At 34.0% G+C, this 17,818-nt stretch overlaps 1 protein-coding gene across 4 annotated transcripts in view; it reads right to left on the reverse strand.

Annotated features, from left to right (window-relative positions):
- Positions 1 to 17,307, reverse strand: part of FBXO47 (F-box protein 47) — a 30,022-nt gene extending 12,715 nt beyond the window's left edge. Inside the window, exons 1-7 of one of the 4 annotated variants that reach the window (XM_074261354.1) lie at positions 17,073 to 17,307; positions 14,971 to 15,090; positions 9,655 to 9,692; positions 7,879 to 8,049; positions 4,862 to 4,938; positions 2,648 to 2,725; positions 851 to 959 (exon numbers count right to left, since the gene is read on the reverse strand). In XM_074261354.1, the coding sequence (XP_074117455.1) occupies positions 851 to 959; positions 2,648 to 2,725; positions 4,862 to 4,938; positions 7,879 to 8,035 (421 nt within the window). In that variant the 5' untranslated portion in view covers positions 8,036 to 8,049; positions 9,655 to 9,692; positions 14,971 to 15,090; positions 17,073 to 17,307. Of the gene's footprint in view, positions 1 to 850; positions 960 to 2,647; positions 2,726 to 4,861; positions 4,939 to 7,878; positions 8,050 to 9,485; positions 9,693 to 14,970; positions 15,091 to 15,914; positions 16,171 to 17,072 lie in introns of those variants that run through there. The other 3 variants (XM_074261352.1, XM_074261351.1, XM_074261353.1) reach the window with 3 other exon arrangements.
- Between the last annotated feature and the right edge of the window lie 511 nt (positions 17,308 to 17,818).

Genomic DNA, 17,818 nt, shown 5'->3' on the forward strand with positions numbered 1-17,818 from the left:
CACTACATTATTTCAGACTCCCTTCACCTCTCACCTGGATTAATGTAGTAGCCTCCTAATTTCTCCGTTTCTAGTCTTTCCCCTTTCTAATAAATTCTCTACCCAATTACCAAAATAATCTTGGGGAGTAATCTCATTTCCCTGTAGAAAAACCTTGTCTTTCTTTTGCCTTTAGGATTAAAAACTCTCCACAATTAATCTGATTTCATTATTATTCCTTCAATTTTACACAGTCTATGTTCCAGTCAAATTGGTCTACTAGGTGTTTGTTAGAAGTCAACACTTCTATCTCTTCCCATTTATATAGCCTTTCCTCTAATCTTGAAAGGTAGTATCACATTTTTATCTTTCATAATCATTATGTTCCTTCAAAGTTATACTCAAAGCCTTCCCAATATTTCCACTGTTAGTGCTCTCTCTCTCTTCAAATTTTATTCACTAATCTGTATACATGTTGTATACAGTAGAATGTAAACTTGAGAATAGTAATTGTTTCTTTTTTGTCTTTGTAGTCTCCATACTATCCAGCACCCTGCACAAAGCAAATAGTATTTGTTAAACTGAACTAAATATAAAAGATTGTAATCAAATTATTGTCTAAATTGACTATATTTCCTCTCATGTATATAATTTATAGCAAGACAAGGCAGAATATGATGAGTAATAATGTAAAGTAATGTTCAGGGGACAATAACAAGGATCAATCTGACTGGAGCAGATGACAGTGATATTTAAAATTAATTTTTTTTTTTTTAGTGTGTTGAGCTACTGAATCTGCTTTTGAATCTTGGTCTCTATTTCTTCTTGTCCTCCCCTTTAAAAATGCTCTGTTTGAATATCACATCTTTACCTGGTTTACTACAAACAACTGTCTGCACCTTGCGGGGTAGATTAGTCAACTCACACAGAAAGTTGTAAACACGATGGCACTCCAACTCATCCCAACCTGCTGTTAAGGTCTAAAGATAACAAAATAAAGGAAACACTGTAAATATGCAGACCGGCAAGTTGAAGTTCAGGTCACTTTTGCTTTTTATAAAGATGATTTGCAGCATATTTTGTTATCATCCATTATGGATGGATTTTCCACATATACAGAAAAAGTTTTTATAAACAATATCTTTAGATGCTCCAAATTGAAATTCTTTTCTTTTGTTGAGAAAGGCACTAACTTTTTAACAGACTTTCTAAATGAAATTCTTGTACATATATTTTATTATTTTATTGCATGCACTGTGACTTGAACTTTGACACCTGAACTGGCAGTACTTTACTTTGACTTTACTCTGACAGTAGTATTCTAAGAAAAATTTGATTCTTTAACAAGTCCTACTTTTTGACAAGATTTCAAAAACATTGGTTTAGGGATTTCACTCAGAATTATACTGTGGTATTTACTTTTAGAATTATTAACAGAGATTGCAGTGAAAAGCAAATAAACAAAATCTTATCATTTATATTAAATATTATAAATATGGGAATTCATTTATGACATTTAGATGGAATAAGCATTTGGAAGAGTTTATTACAGCAGAAATTTATGATTATCTATTAGGAAAAACAACAAAGCTAAGTCAGACATCTGTTTAAAAGGAATTAAAAATAAAAAGGTAATTAGGTACGTAAATTCATCACTAAAATAATTCAATTGAATTTCTGCCATTTAAAAATGTTTTCTTTAAGTTATTTGGAATTGCTTCCAGATGATTAATAGAAAAGTGTTCAATTTTTTAAAGAACGATATCCCTGAATATAGTCTCAGAATTTATCAGTCTTTATCTTTCCAGTTTACAAGATTAGCCATATTATAACTTTTTATTGAAATAATAGTTTCAATAACAAAAAGATTAATTTCTAAAAATATAGATGTACCAGAGCTTACAATATATTTAAAATGTATTTTAAAGACTTAGCCCAGGACTTGAATTCATTAGATGTATTATATTTTTAGTATTTTCTCTCTTCTTTTTACTGGTTCTTGTAGATGATAATGTAATGATTCTCTAGTTCACACATAATCAGTATTCTGTAATGATGTAATTACAATAAGGTTTATAAGGGCTAAATTGATAAGTTCTCTAGGGTTACCTGTGGAGGTTCTAGACCCAGAGATCATTGAGATAACTCCATAAATTTTAAGCATTCATTTCAAACTTTATAATAAGAAATTCACAATAAAAATTCAAGGTAGAGTTAGAATACAGGGAAGTCCCACTTATGGTTTAGGGAAATCACAATTTCTGACGGAAAACCTTATCAAGGATAGATAGTGTTCTGTAGAAATAATATTATAAATGGGCAATTGGTCAAAGATAGTAGAGTTTCACAGGTTTAAGGAAGATATTTAGTAAAATATTTTGATGATTACAAAATAATGTTGGTCAGAATAATGTAGTTAGGGCAGATGTGAGCTATGTATCTATAACAATAATATTGTCAAAAGTTCAATTAATTACTGTTTTCTCTCTCTCTTTTTTTTTTTTTTAACACAATGATTATTTCTTCTTCTTCTTCTTTTTTTTTACACAATGTTGTTCTCTTAAAATCATTTCAATCTCCATTATTTGGCCATAGGATACACTTCTATGTTCTACTTACTACTAATAAAAAAACTGCCTTTTTTCCTTTGCTTAAAAAGGTACGGTACCTGTAAAAACATTCCATAACACGGCAATCCTAAACACTGCAAAGGAATTCCACAACCACTGAATTTAAAACATGAAACCTGTAAAGAGAAAAGCTATTATTTCCTCATCAATTGAACTGAACAGTTTGACTTTCAAATTTATTTTCATAACATTTATTGAGTGCCTGCTTATGCGCCACATATGTGCATGGTAGATACAAAAAATCCCTATTAAATAGAATTTATGCTCTCAAAAAACTTACAATTTCCTTAGGGGATATAATTTTTACACAGTTAAATAATAAAAGAGTTTATGTATAAATGCCAAATTGATTGGAAAAACAATAACTGTTATAAGAGATCAGTGAAGAAAGAAATACATTTGGGGTAGAACAATGAGAAAGCCTTAATGAAGGAGGCAAGACTTGATTTAACCTTGAAAAATTCATATAATTTAGAAAGGCAGGGAGTAGAGGGAAGGAATTTTAAGTGGCAAATTAGTATAGTTAAAGGTAAAGAGACAGAAATTAATATAGTATATTCAGGGAACACTAAGGAGAATTGTATGTCTGGAGAAGATTCATGTGGAATTGGTTAGATGGGGCAAATTAGATAGGAGATAGGGTTAAACAATTGGATTCAATCATAAAAATAGGGGACTCTTGAAAGTTTTTATGTGGGAATATAACAAGAATTTTAGGAATTTTAAATTTTATTCAAGGAAGATAAATCTTGGGGCAATGTATAGCACATATTGGAGAAGGCAATCACAGAAAGCAGAAAGATCAGTTTTGGAGATTTTACAAGTTAGGCTAGAACTCCTTTCCAAATGAATACCATGCTAATATAATAAATAATATATAAAAATATTTTATACCTTATTAACTGGGAACTGTGATCAGATTTGGGATTGTACTAATATACTGAATTTCTAGATGAAGATATTACCAATGCAGGTAGAAACCTTATAAGTTGCCCTTTACAGTCTTAGAATTGTTTTTGATTTAGATGATTGTTTCTATATAGTGAAATTTTTTGAATACTGTTTTTAAGTATTGTCATAAATTTATAATACTGATATTTCTAAAGTTGAAATTTTTGTAATGATTAAAATCAACTCTACTCTTTATCTGAATGTCTAAAAAATAAGTTTTTTCACCAAAAAAATTATTATTACAATATAGTAAATAGAAGGAAAGTTCTAAGAACTATGCCACCTACCTCCTGATAATGAAGCTTTATAATCAGAGTGCAGATTAAGACCTATTTTTTTCTAGACATGTGTAATCAATTCTAGAATTTGTTTTGATTGACTATACTTATTTGTAACAGGGGTTTTGTTTTTCTTGCTCTCTCAATGAGAGAGTGGATGGAAGGGCAACAGGATGGTAAAGGGGAATTGGGAGAGAAAGAAAGTGAATATTCCTTTGAAAATTAAAAAAAAATCTTAAAAAAACCCATTCTAATTCCAACATAAGTCTAAGAAAAAGGGAGGGAATCCTAATAATTCAAATTTATGGAGTACTTTATAGTGCTTTTCATGTATCAACCTTATGAAGTAGATGGTACAAGTACTGTTATCCACATTTTATACATGAGGAAACTATGATCTAAAGGGTTAAGTGAGTTTCCCACAGTATGTAGGTAGGTTGATGTGGTAGTGGTTATTGTTTTGTCCTTAGTTCTTGAAGAATACCATGACATCAGAGAGGTGATACCATGACATGCAAGTGAATTAGATTTAAATGAGGGAGGACTGTGCAATGTTATCTTCCTCCTTTTCTCCTCCAGAGTCATCTGGGTCTAGTGGCCAGATAGATCAGGATACCTGGAGATGGTCCTGGATGCAGTGGGAGACCCTGGCTTTTTTAAGCAAAATTCTTCAACAGATCTCAGTTTGACTGAGGCCATAGCCATTCAGTGATTAAGGCTACTCCAAGCACAGTGCTTTTTATATTCTCCCATAAAAATCCCATAAATTTGAATAAAGGCCTTAGTTACACTTAAAAGATGATTTAAAAACAAGATAAACACGTCTATATTTTATAATATCTAAGCACATGAAACACTTGATCATTATGAATAAATAATTATTGAGTATTCTTAATTATCCTAAGAAAATAATTGAAAATTATAAGAAATAGATTAGAAATTATTGCAAGGTGGTTATAAAATATATTTACTTATTATAAAATAAATTTATGTAAGTATTCAGAAGTATAAATTTATTCTTACTTCTGAGAGTATCTTGTGAATGTACTTTAACCTTTCTTTTGTGGGTAGCAGCAAGGTACACCTTTTAAACAATAAACCTGAGAAAGCAAACAGATACACATATAAGAAAATAACAACAATAGTTTGAATGGATTAAGTAGACACATGTCTCTTGAATGTATCAAGTAATACTATACCAAATCAACTGTGAGCTGGTAAGACAAAGTTTGGCAAGAAAGTGCAAGGCAGATGCTGTTTACTAAGTTGTTTTAATGTCCATTTTTGACACCCAGGACTATATTCCGTAAAAAATGTGATAACTGCAGTTTCATGTGCAATCATCTTTTTTTATTATACTTTGTTACAGAATTGCTTGTTTTGGTCAATAAATTTAAAAAAATAAAAACTTAGTATAGTAAAAATCATGATATTGTCTCTCAAGTTGCAAATCTGGGAAAATATTTGAATTAAAAAAGGCAAAATGAGTAAAATTTGAAGATACATCAAGGAAACTTATATGTCTTAAGATCATATCTGTACAGGGAAGCACAAGAAAGCACTGTTGTCAATGAAGAACCTGGCTAGAATGGCAAAAGCAATCTTAACCTTTCCCCCAAATAAGTAGAAATTTAAAATTATAGATATTAAAATTCCAGAAGATGGAAGTAGCTTTGTTAGCACAAAGTATGTTTTGAGATAATATGTTAAAAACTTTTCCTTCAAAAATATCCTTTTAGGGGGAGCATATAAAGGTTTTATAGTATTGTTTTTAGATAATTTAAAAAAATCTTTCATTTCCCACAGATCGTTGCACCTTCAACAATTATTGCTGCAAGTTTTAGTAAATGGACTATGTGCTTTCCATGACTTTCCATGGGTTGTACTTCTAAAATAGAAATATTAATAGTCCTATGGCAGATGTGATCTACTTATTCTTGTTCTAAAAATAAATTTATTTCAGAGGGGAAAAACCTAAAATATAATTTGCAGCAGCAACAGAGGTAATAATTCTTTCATTCATGAATATTATACATGACTAATATAGAAATACTTTTTGCATGACTGTACATGTATCAAATTGCATTCTTAATGAAGGGGGATGAGAAAGAGGGTAGGAGAGGACTTGGAACTCTAAATTTTAAAAAACATGCTAAAATAGTTTTTTACATGTAATTACACAAAATAAAAGATTCAAAATCACATATAGACTTGTAAATTTTACTGATATAATTTTTGAATATTACTCTATTTGATCAACTTAGGATCATATCTGAAGTTTTAAAAACTGGCTTTACTTAGTTTTACATATAATAGACTCTTTCAGTGGTGTTTTCTCTTCCTATTTTGGTACTTGGTCTCTAGTGAAGAAGCTGTAACTGAAAATTAGTTATTTCCTTGTAATATAAAAACCTTCCTTTCAAGGTATATTAATTAAATCCACAAAGTGTCAACAATACTGACTAATTTTTCATTGCTTTTTTTTTTTTTTTTTTTTTAAGACAGGTGCTCAGAGCAGTTACAGGCCAATTTCTCAAATTCTTTTTTCCTCCTACAAAAATAGACTTAAATGCAATACTTTTCTCCCTATTAGCCATCTGCTCTGTTTCTTGTATGAAGGCAGAAAATTAAAATTCACAATCTTTAGAAAGATTCTGAAAATGTTATCTTACTACTTGAAATCCATAAAAGATTAGGAAAGAATAGCAGTAACAAGAAATGGTCCATGCACTTAAACGTTAAGAAATCTGAAGAACTGAGTATCTACAATCAAATCAAAATGGAAGTTTGAATATGAATCAAATGTAAGTATACTATCAAATGAGATGAAATATAAAAAGTACTATGGAAATCTAAAATTATTAGTATATAGCTAATTTATTCAAAAAAATCAGGAAATCCAGACTAATGAAGGATTTTCACTTATATTCAGACAGTTTGTTTTAAGCAATGGAGACTTGATCATAGTGAAAAAAACTGGACTAATTTGTTCTTTTTTTTGACCAAAACCAAATATTGAAATAAGCATTTTAACATTCCCCCCAACCTTGAAAAAATATATAATTTTAAATAATACTAAGAATAATGACTAAATTCAGTTAATTTTCGTTAATCAGGTTTATTAACACTGAAAAATAGGGTAAGATTATATAATAAATTTATGGTTATTTTGTTATAGTTAAATCTATTTATATATTTAAATATTTTTATTTTATGCTTAGAGTCTTCCTGATAATTATCTTAAAATTAGGCATCTTTGAACTACAGCAATGCAACATTTACTCAGTTTGCTCTTTTGCCTTTATTTAGCTCTGATGTATTTTGGTTTTAGTACCATGCTAAGATTAATTATATGCAACAGTTTAAATTGATGTTTATCAGTAAGGTCCAATTAGATTTTTATTTCATTGTTCCTTTTAAAGAGAATGGAAACAATAAGCCAAGAGGGAAAAAAAAGGAAAAAATTATTACGGGCCAAAGGAAGAAATATTATATAGAATTCCCTTTGATAAGGGCAATTTAGAATATATGATTTATTAGTAAATGTAGATAGTATTTTTTTTAAAAAGGAAAGCATGATTTCTATTAGAGTGATTTTATTCAATGTATTATTTTAAAATATTGACTCATTTTTTTACGGATTAGAATATGGCTGAAAGGAATAAGAGATTCAGAGATAAGCTCATTATGTTTCACAGGAAGCTGCTGCACAGAATTATCAGTTCCCTAAACTCTTATGTTCCAACTCAAGCCACATAACAGAAAGAGAAAAAGTGATCACATTTGCTTGTTTCTTTCAAATATATTTTCATTTATACTTAATTTTAAAGATAAACATATAAAAAAAACTGTTGGAATTACAGTTAGAAGGAATATATGGTTAATAGGAAATTATCATATTGAAAATAATGAAATCATTCATATACCAGGTAATATTTGGAAAATAGTCCTATTTCCCACTGGCAAAAAGAGTTAAATAATAGAATCCCCTTAATTAAGCATAGCTTTTTATTTGTCACAATTCTCATTTTATAGGTCACCTAGAGATCTGTAGTGCTCCAGTATATAGGAGCCTTGTCTTCTGCCAGATAGCTCCAAATTATGAAAATCTTGCTGTAAAAGCCTTCTGCTTCCTGATGAGGTTGAGATGTAATTAATAAGGCGGTGGCTGATGGTTTTCGACACCATGCTTAGCATGCTGATATCCTTCACTAAAACAACAAAACCCAATACAACTAGCTTAACTATAAGAACTTGCTATAATTGCTATAATCTAATTATATAATCAATCATACAAATTAGCATATTAGCAGACTTGAAAAAATAGAAAAGTATACATTCCTTTCTATCTTTTCTTAATATATTACTAATATATAACAATAAGATTACTTCAATAAAGCTAGGGCCCTGCCTTAAAAAGTTATAGTACAGCTGCTGGTACATCCTTAGCTAAAGGTTCTCAATCTGGCTATTGTAACAAATTAAGGGGACCCCTTACCAGCTTACCACTTAAAAGTGCCCACAACGGATATGAGTTTGTCAAGGGTTTGTGAGGAATATTTGATAAATAACTATATTATCCTATTGAAATTTAATCAAAGTAGTAGTGTCAATTAATTTATGGATTGGAAAGAGAACAGAGTGGTGGGAAGAGAAAAGGTTGAAGTAGAAAAAGAAGAAAGAATTATAATACATCTGAAAAAAATCGAGACAAGTGAAATGATAATTCCTATTGATTAAAACAAAATTAATTGAGGTTTGTCACAAAATTCTTTTTCTACTGATCTAGAAGAAATCAGCACCAATGATCACTTGAAAGATAAGTTAATTGATATCTGAAATAATTTATTTCCAATCAATAAAGCTACAAAAATTTTGGTGGACCCTTCTAAACATGTTTAGGTCCATATATAGTTTATAAAAATCCATCTTTTTGAAAAATTATTTTTTAAAGTTAAAATCCAAAGCACGAAATAAACTGGAGGTTGAATGTAATATGTATGTATGTATCTCTTTCAGAAACTAGATATTAACTTTTTTGTGTGGCAGTCTAGTGAAACCTATGGTGTCTTTTCTCAGAGTAACTTTTTTAATGCATAAAATAAAATACATAAGATTACATAGGAAAACATCTGTACTGAAATATAGATATTAAAATATTTTAAAAAACAAGTTCATTGATCCCAGGCTAAAAATACCTACCCTGAATATAATTGTTTGCTGACAAGAAAAAGATTCAAAGATCTCATAAATTTAATTTTCTGACATTTAACAACTTTATGATATTAAAATAGTTTCCACTAAAATAGTTTTCTGAAAAAATAATCTCTTTAATTTTCATGTGCATATGCTTGGTATATAATAGAATGTATTTCCTTTCATATTGAACCAGAAATGGGGTTACAAGAAGATTACCTAAAACCAAGGGTTACAGGAACCAAAAAAAGATGGGGTACCACAGTCACAGGCATCTATTATTATCAAACTTCAGAAAATTAAGAATAGAAACTAATTTAAGCTAAGTCAAAATATGTTTAAAATGCTGCAGGACCCATTGCAAAGAATTTGTAAAAGTTTTTTAGGGCACATGGATATGGTGAATTCTATAGTTGTACTTACAGCAGTATTTCCTCTCCTAAAACCTCACCTGACAGATATTCCAAAATTATTTGGAAAAGTTCTAATGGCAATGCTTTAAAATCTCCAAGTGTTGATAAGTTTTGAGAATCTGAGCCAAGAATGTTGCAAGAATGGTTGGATCGTCGGTTGCTACGTCTGTATTTCTGGTTGGGAATCAAGGTGAAACTGGTACTTACAACGGATGTCATCCTTTTCCTTATCTAGTAAATTTCTCCTAGTTAAAAAAAAAGGGGGGGGGATGGATGAAGAGAGAAGAAAATGAAACAATGAAAAGAACCAAAGAAAATGAAGATATTAATGAATATTACACCACCTTGCTGTAGTAGTTTTACACTTCACACTGACTAGTTATTTCTTTGCTCACATAACCTTCCCTAACTCTGGAATGCCTTCCTTCTTCTTTCCAATCTACATAAATTAACATTCTATCCATTCTGCCTGGTTGGACTTGCTTAGCATCATAAGATTTAAGCTGGAATGTAATTTCACAGATGAGGAAACTGAGGCGTAGAGTGGGGATGTGACTTGCCCAAGGTTCTCTCTTCCATTATAATTTCCTTTAACTCTCTGGCTAGAAATAATAATAGTAGTTGGCATTTCGTATAAGTTCATAAAATGTTTTTATAGACATTTTCTCATTTCTATTTACTTTGCATATATTTTGTATTTGTGTATTTATGGGCATATTGTTCCTTTCTGTCCCCCCATATAAGATTCTCGAACATAAAGCTACATATTGCCTTGCCCATAGTAGGTGCTTGATTAATGCTCGTAGATATTAATCGGATCCCAGCTCTTACAATCACAGACCTAGAGATGGAAGAAATCTCGAGGACCATCTAGTGCAAGTAAGGAAACTGAGTCTCAAGGAGGTTACACAGGTAGCACAAGAGGAAAGGTGACTTGCCCTAACATTACACAGATAGCAAGTATTAGAGGCAGGATTGGAACTCAGGTCTTCTGAATCTAGAAAGACTTGCTTTGTTTTTTTTTAAACTGAACTACACTATCTACTTACTAGCTAAGAATGAATTTATACAAATTATTTAACTTCTCCACACCGCATTTGTAATATGAGGAGGTTGTATTGGATAGTCTGGGAGGTGATTTCTAGTTTTTGATCTATGATGCTATGATTTTTTTCCCCAAGAGTATTTAGTTTTCAAAAAAACATATGCAAAGATCATTTTTCAAAATTCAATTTTGCAAAACTTTATGTTCCAAATTTTTCTTCTTCCCTCCCTCACCATTTCCCTCCCCAAGATGGCAAACAATCCAATATATAGGCTAAACATATGCAATTCTTCTAAATATATTTCTGTAAGGGTCGGAGGAGGTCACATACAGTGGAATAGGAAGTAAACAGGCAATAAAGAGACCCTGGAAGTGGGCTTCTGTGTACTTGTAGGGACTGCCTTGTGGGCGGGAACTCTGGTCACATTGAGATCCACATCATTAACGGGAGGTGTCTCCTTCTCTGATTGGCTGTGCGTGTGACTTCACAGACCCTATTTAAGCTGTGGAAGGAGGAAGCAGATCCTCTTTGACCTGGAGTTCACTGGGAGTCAGCAGGAGGTCAGCTAGGCAGGATGTTAACACATGAATAAAAGATCTTGAGCTTGCACATGGCTGTTCTCGAGTGCTCTATCGTGTATTTAAACCATCATTCTTATGAAATGATGGCCAGAGATCTCTGAAGATCTCAGACGAGGTAAACTTGGTAAAATTGGTTTAAGCACTGCAAAAGACAGTGACCGAAGATTTCTCTGAGGGCCTGGGAATTAGGAGAGACTGGCAATAGGGAATGTAGAGTGGGAATTAACAAGGGTATACCCAAAAGTAGGTAATGCTGAGTTGGCATACACATATTCATGATGTTGTGCAAGAAAAATCAGATTAAAAGAGGAAAAAACAATGAGAAAGAAAAAAAAATAAGCAAACAATTTTTAAAAAGGCAAAAATACTATGTTGTGATCCACATTCAGTCTTCATAATTCTGTCTCTAGATGGTATGACATTTTTCATCACGAGTCTATTGAAATTGCTGTGAATCACCTCATTATGAAAAGAACCAAGTCTGATGCTATGATTTTTTAAAATGCCCAAAGGTTAGCTTGATAAGGTACAAATGTCTTCCCATATAAAAGGGGACACAATTTCTGTTTTAATTAATATGATATACAATTTATGTAGTTACCTTTATGGAATTCTTGTACTTTAGTCATTTGCCATTCAACATTGCCAGCTGAATATGGCAGCTAGGTATTGCAGTGATATAGTCCTGGGTTAGAAATCTCAAACCCGACCCTCCTGTTTATAGGGGAAACTCCCAGAAAAGTAACCTCATTCAATTCAATTAGAGATCTTGGGCTTGGGGCATAATCATTACCCTCTATTAAATTGAAAATTAGTCCCTCAAATTCATCTGGAGATTGGTCCCCAGCTCCGGGTCAAAAAACAAAAACAAACCCCATTATAATCAAAGCCTATGTGCCCAAATATTTGCAAAAAAAGGTCCTAAAAGGATTTTGCCCACTGAGTTATTTTTCTCAGTGTAATAAACCTACAGGAAGACTCCTTTTCCTGAGTTCAAATCTGGTCTTAGATACTAACTAGTTGTATTTACGGGGGTATGAAAACTGTGTTCCCTTTTGATCTGTAAAATTAACACTGAAATTCTGTCCCCTCTGATTCCTGAACTCCCAGACTCCAGAGAGTCTATGAAAGCATATACTCCTACCTGGGCTTTTCTAAGGCAAATCACCTCATTGATTCCAAATTCCAGAAGCCTTCAAAAAGTTATTTCCAGTAATTGGAGATCTAGTCTGGGAACTTTGGCTTTCTTTTCAACCTGAAACCTGAGCCTCATATTTTCAATAAAGGATATTTCTAAACTCACTTCTTCGCAGAATGTCCAAAGTAATATGCTTTGCCTTTTTGGCATGGCTGCCAGGTCCCTGCCTGCTGTGAAGACATTCTCTTCTCAGTGGAAAAACCTTTTGTTATTTCTCTGCCACTAAGGAAGTCATTCTCCTAGCAAAGCTGACTTCTGCAAGGCCAATAAAACTTCCTTTTTGCCATTAATATTTCAGGTTCATGAATTCTTTCACAAAGGACCTGTGCCAACCAAAAGGAGATTCTCACAACTCTCTGACTGCCACTAAAACCCCATCAGTATGACCCTGGGCAGCTCACTGAACTCTGTTTGCCTTAGTTTTCTGATCTGTAAAATGAGCTGGAGAAGGCAAGTGGCAGAACACTCCAGTGTCTTTGCCAAGAAAATCTCAAATGGGGACATGAAAAATTGATCCAACTGAAAAATGACCAAATAACAACAATATTGGCAGTTGAAACATTTCTAAACCAGTAACTCCTAGCCAAAGGCTCCTTATTAACTGAAACATATGTGCATGTAGATGAGATAGCCTTCTTCACAGATCTATCATTCCCACTTCTATCCAATTATAGGATCATGTATCTAGAGACAGAAAGAACTTCATTACACTTCTTTTTCAGCGGTGTCAAAGAGAAGCCAGCAAAATTCCCAAATACGGCAAGAACCAGATTAAAATGTCTTTGGGAAATATTTAACGAAATAAATTAAAATGCAATAAAACATAATATTACATTTTTAAATTAAGTCAATATGCAATCAGCACAAATCCCTATCTATAGATTAGTGGCCCCCTTTTTTGATTATAATTTCAGTGACCTAGTTCAGTCCCCTCATTTTACAGATTAGTAAACTGAAGTCCAGGGAAGTTAAGTGATTTGCCCACTGTGATACAAATAGGAAGTTTAAGGGGCAGGATTTGAATGTAGAGTCTTTGACTTCGGTCATTTTTCTCTTTGATGCTACTTTATTTCTTCAACTTTCCTCCTTTGCTATTTTCCAAGCCTTCATCTTTGAAAAAACCATTTCAAGATTTAGCCTCAAATACTACCACTTCCATAAACTCTCCCTTCTCCTAATCAAAATTTATCTTTCCTTCCTTGGAACTGGCAGGTCACATTTCTCACTTCTTTTATGTGATGTCCCAAGGCATGTTGTACTATAGTCAGTTGAATGCATGCAGTGAATTCCTTTAGTAGGTTGTAAATTCTATGAAGGCAAGGGCATGTCTTATTTATCTTTGTGTCCACCCTATCTATTCAATAACTGCTAATCATAATCTCTGCACTTATTAGTAAGCTGAATATTTAATTGAATTGAATATATTCTAAGACAAGGAAAATAATGATTTTGGAACTAATTACAATCATGCAAGTGGATATCTTCAACATAAAGAAGATCCAACTCACTTCCGGTTGATCAATGATGGACAGAAACAACTACACCCAGAGAAGGAACACTGGGAAGCGAATGTAAATTGTTAGCACTACTGTCTATCTACCCAGGTTACTTATACCTTCGGAAGCTAATAATTAATGTGCAACAAGAAAATTGGATTTACACACATATATTGTATCTAGGTTATACTGTAACACATGTAAAATGTATGGGATTGCCTGTCATCAAGGGGAGGAAGTAGAGGGAGGGAGGGGAAAATTTGGAAAAATGAATACAAGGGATAATGTCATAAAAAAAATTACTCATGCATATGTACTGTCAAAAATTTTATAATTATAAAATTTAAAAAAAAAAGGTTTTTAGGAAAAAAAATTACAATCATGCATCTTATAGATAAGCAAGAAAAACAATCTCCCCTCCCCCCAAAAGAGAGAGATTATAGATTTCAAAAATTGAATATACTGTATTTATATTGTCAGGCTCTAATATATTGAGATTATAAATGCTATTGGAGTCTTGTTAAATGAATACAACTCAAAAAGAAAACAAACAACTAAATTTCCCTTTGATTCCATTTTTAGATAAGAATTACTAACCTTCTTTAATGAGAAACTGACCAATGCTTTGAAAAAAGATTTACTGATAAAGTTTGTAAAAGTCAATAAATTTTTACTTCAATGAAGCAGTCAGTCATAAAACATCTTTCTTGATATGTATAGCCAAATTGCCCAATATGATTTTGTGGTATTTGATTATTGTATTTCAGAAAATACTTAACTTCAGTATAAATACAGGTTTTGGGGTTGTTTTTTTTTTTTGAAGGAATTAAACAATCAGGACATTTCACTAAAGCACTGCAAATATGATTGAACACAATTTATTTTCTGCTTTGTGCCCAGAATACTGCACTAACTTATGACATATTCATTTAAGGAACTTCACTCTATTTAATGTATCTTAAATTAATCACATGATAGTTGAAATATAAAATAAACCTAAAGCTTAATTTTTGATTGGCTCAAGCACAATTTTAGCAACTTATAACAACATATCTAAGAACTTTGCATTACTTTTTAGGTCATGTCCTGAAAACAGAAAAATTATTTTTAAAAGTCACTGTTATTTTACATTGTCATTTACAAAAGTCATTGTTATTTTACAAGCTCTGCCAATGAAAATAGAAAAGCATAACATAGCTTACACTTCTCAGAGGATCCAACTAAAACATGACACTAATAATGGCCTGCAGCTCTCTTCAATGACTGAGGTCCAGTAGTCTCTTCTCTTCTTTCTAGGACATCCACTTATACCTGCTGCTTGGCTAAAGTAGGGAAATAAAAACCATTTTAAAGTGCTACACATTTTATACACATACACAATTTTTTCATCCCTTCAAAAGATTAATGCGTTCTTCTGCCCTAAATTCACTTTAAAATGTGCATCAGTGATCCCCCTACACCCACTTTCCCTTAGCTTCCCTCACTTGCACATGCCTAAGTTACAACTTTGGGTGGAATAGAACCCAGAGATCACCTCGTCCGATCTCCTTTTAGCCTGAAGGAAGCCAAACCCTTATTTTAAGGAAGGATAAAGGGGTGTGCAAACTTCTTTGTACATCTCCAGCTTTTGCTCACTGGTCCAGTCAGCTCAGGCTTTTTTTTGGGGGGGGAAGGGAATGACTTTCCAAATACACTTAAATGTTTTCATGCCAATCTCCTAAAATATTTAAATTAAGTTAGCTTTTTCTTTTCTTTTTTGCTTTTGATACAGTAGCAAGTTTTTGAAAGCTTACTAGGGCTTAGGGAGAGATCTCTTTTTTTTTTTAGGAAGTATTTTTTTTTCTTTTTTAAAAAAGAAAACCAGTAACCCGGGGCAGAAAGGCCCCGGCAGGCCACGTCCACGTCCCGGAGTCAGTCCCTCCCCCCCTCCCCCAGGCTGGGACAGGCCGAGGCTGAGGAGCCTCTCTGGTCCAGCCCCTGGGGAGGAGTTCTGAGAGGACCTCCGGGAAACGAAGAAGGAGGGGAAGGGGACCGGGGCGAGGCCTCTCCAGGGTTGGGGTCTCCAGGTGGCGTCCCCCTCCTCCCCCACTGGAGCTCTATCCGAGCAGCTGCGAGCCTCTCCTCAAGGAAAGCGCCTGGAGCTCACTTTTTACCACAGGATTAGACAGTTCCCTTCCCGGGCTGTCACAGGAAAACGAGGAGGGGTCGATTTTTCGCCCCTTAACCCTCCACTTGAAGCCTAAATCTTTAAAAAAAAAAAAGTAAATTTTTTTTCTAAAAAAATATAGTCCCTCTCAAGTTCTCCCCGCGTGGGAGGAAGTGGGGAAGGCAGAGGGGTGGGGAGGCTCGTGACCTAGAGGCGCTTCCGCTGTCTTCCCGCCCTCCCAGTCTCCTCCGCTACAGCCTCCTCCACGACCGCCCGCGCGCCCTCATGAATAATCAATTTGGAACCCGCCCAGGAGTGGGGCGAGCCCGGCGCCCTTGCTCCCACCCCCTCATGAATAATAAATAACCGACTTTTAAACTTTTCCACCTCCGTCGCCCTCTTCCGCCCTCCCTAACACCCAAGGCCCCTCCCTCAGCACGTGAAGCCGAAGATTGCCTCCAGCCATTCCTTCTCACTTTGAAACCCGCCCTCACTCCCTCCTTCTTCGGCCCATGAGATTAACTTACCTCACCTCATGAATGGTTAAATGGAGAGTGTTGGGCTCACCCCTACTTTCGGTTCATGAATAATTAATATAGAGAACCGGAGTCAGTTACCTCGGGATTGGTTGGAGCCCACCTCTGTCATGAATATAATTACTCTATAAGAAGTCTTATAATACTATACTTGTGTTTAACAATATAATTATTCAATGTGGAGAACTGGAGCCGCTTACTTAATGAGGGAGAGTTGGGCCCGCCCGCTTAGGTTTATGAATAATCATTAAGGAGATTTAAGTCCTCAACTCGGGTTTAAGTGAAAGTTGTACTCTACCACTTCTGTCATGGACATAATTAGGGTATAGTAATTATTTAAATAATTGTGTTCATAAATATAATTATTCAACGTGGAGAACTGGAGGCACTTACCTCGGGCTATTGTAAAAAGGTCGAACCCGCCTTCCATCTACTTCTATTCATGAATAATTAATATGGAAAACTGGTACCACTTACCTCGAATTTAAGTGACGGGGTTTCGCCAACTCACTTCAGTTTATACATGGCAAATAAGTGTTAGACTCACCCACTTCTGAATAATTAATATCAAGGATCCGCCCACTTCCTGAATAATTAATCTGTCGAAATGGGATTCGCTTACCTTGGTTAAATAGAGGGATTGAACTCGCCCATTACTTCAGGAATAATTAATATGTAGCTCTGGACCCATTTACCTCGGATTAATATGAGAAGGTTGAATATCTTCCTCACCCAATCTTTCATTTCGGTCGAGAATAATTAACATAGAGAACTGCGATTGGACCCATTCAGTGCTCATGAATAATGCATGTGAAAGGGCGGTGTCCGTTCTCCTCTTCGGGGAAGTGAATGGTAAATAAGGCAGTTGGACTCGTCCTCTTCTCGTGAATAATTAATATGGAGGGCCACACCCATTTACGGTTAATTAATGTAATGAGGGGATTGGACCTGTCCACTTCCAGTTCCTAAATGAATAATATGGGAGAATTGGAGCCGCTGGTTATGGTGGAGAGTTAGAACCGCCCTCTTCTGCTGCTCATGAATAATTAATATAGGAGATGGCGCAGGAAAGTCATTTGCTCCCATTTCTGCTCAGGAAGGAGCAGGCAGGAAGATGTCAACTTCCCTCCTTCCCTCCAAATTCCCCCCTTCTTTTCGCCCTCTCCGAGGGGCCTCCTGCGTGGTTAAGGGTGCAAGACAGAGAAGTGATTTGGGACTTTAGCTGTGTGTGAACGCTCGCGCTTCAGAAGATGGGGGACACCTGCTTCTCCAGCACCTCCACGTTGCACATACCTCGTTTTAGGCCAATGGAATTAGTTGCAAAATTTTTCATAGATTTTGAAAATGGGAAGACATCTAAGCGATCTT

This window comes from Sminthopsis crassicaudata, chromosome 4, assembly GCF_048593235.1.
Source record: "Sminthopsis crassicaudata isolate SCR6 chromosome 4, ASM4859323v1, whole genome shotgun sequence".
NCBI lineage: Eukaryota > Metazoa > Chordata > Mammalia > Dasyuromorphia > Dasyuridae > Sminthopsis > Sminthopsis crassicaudata.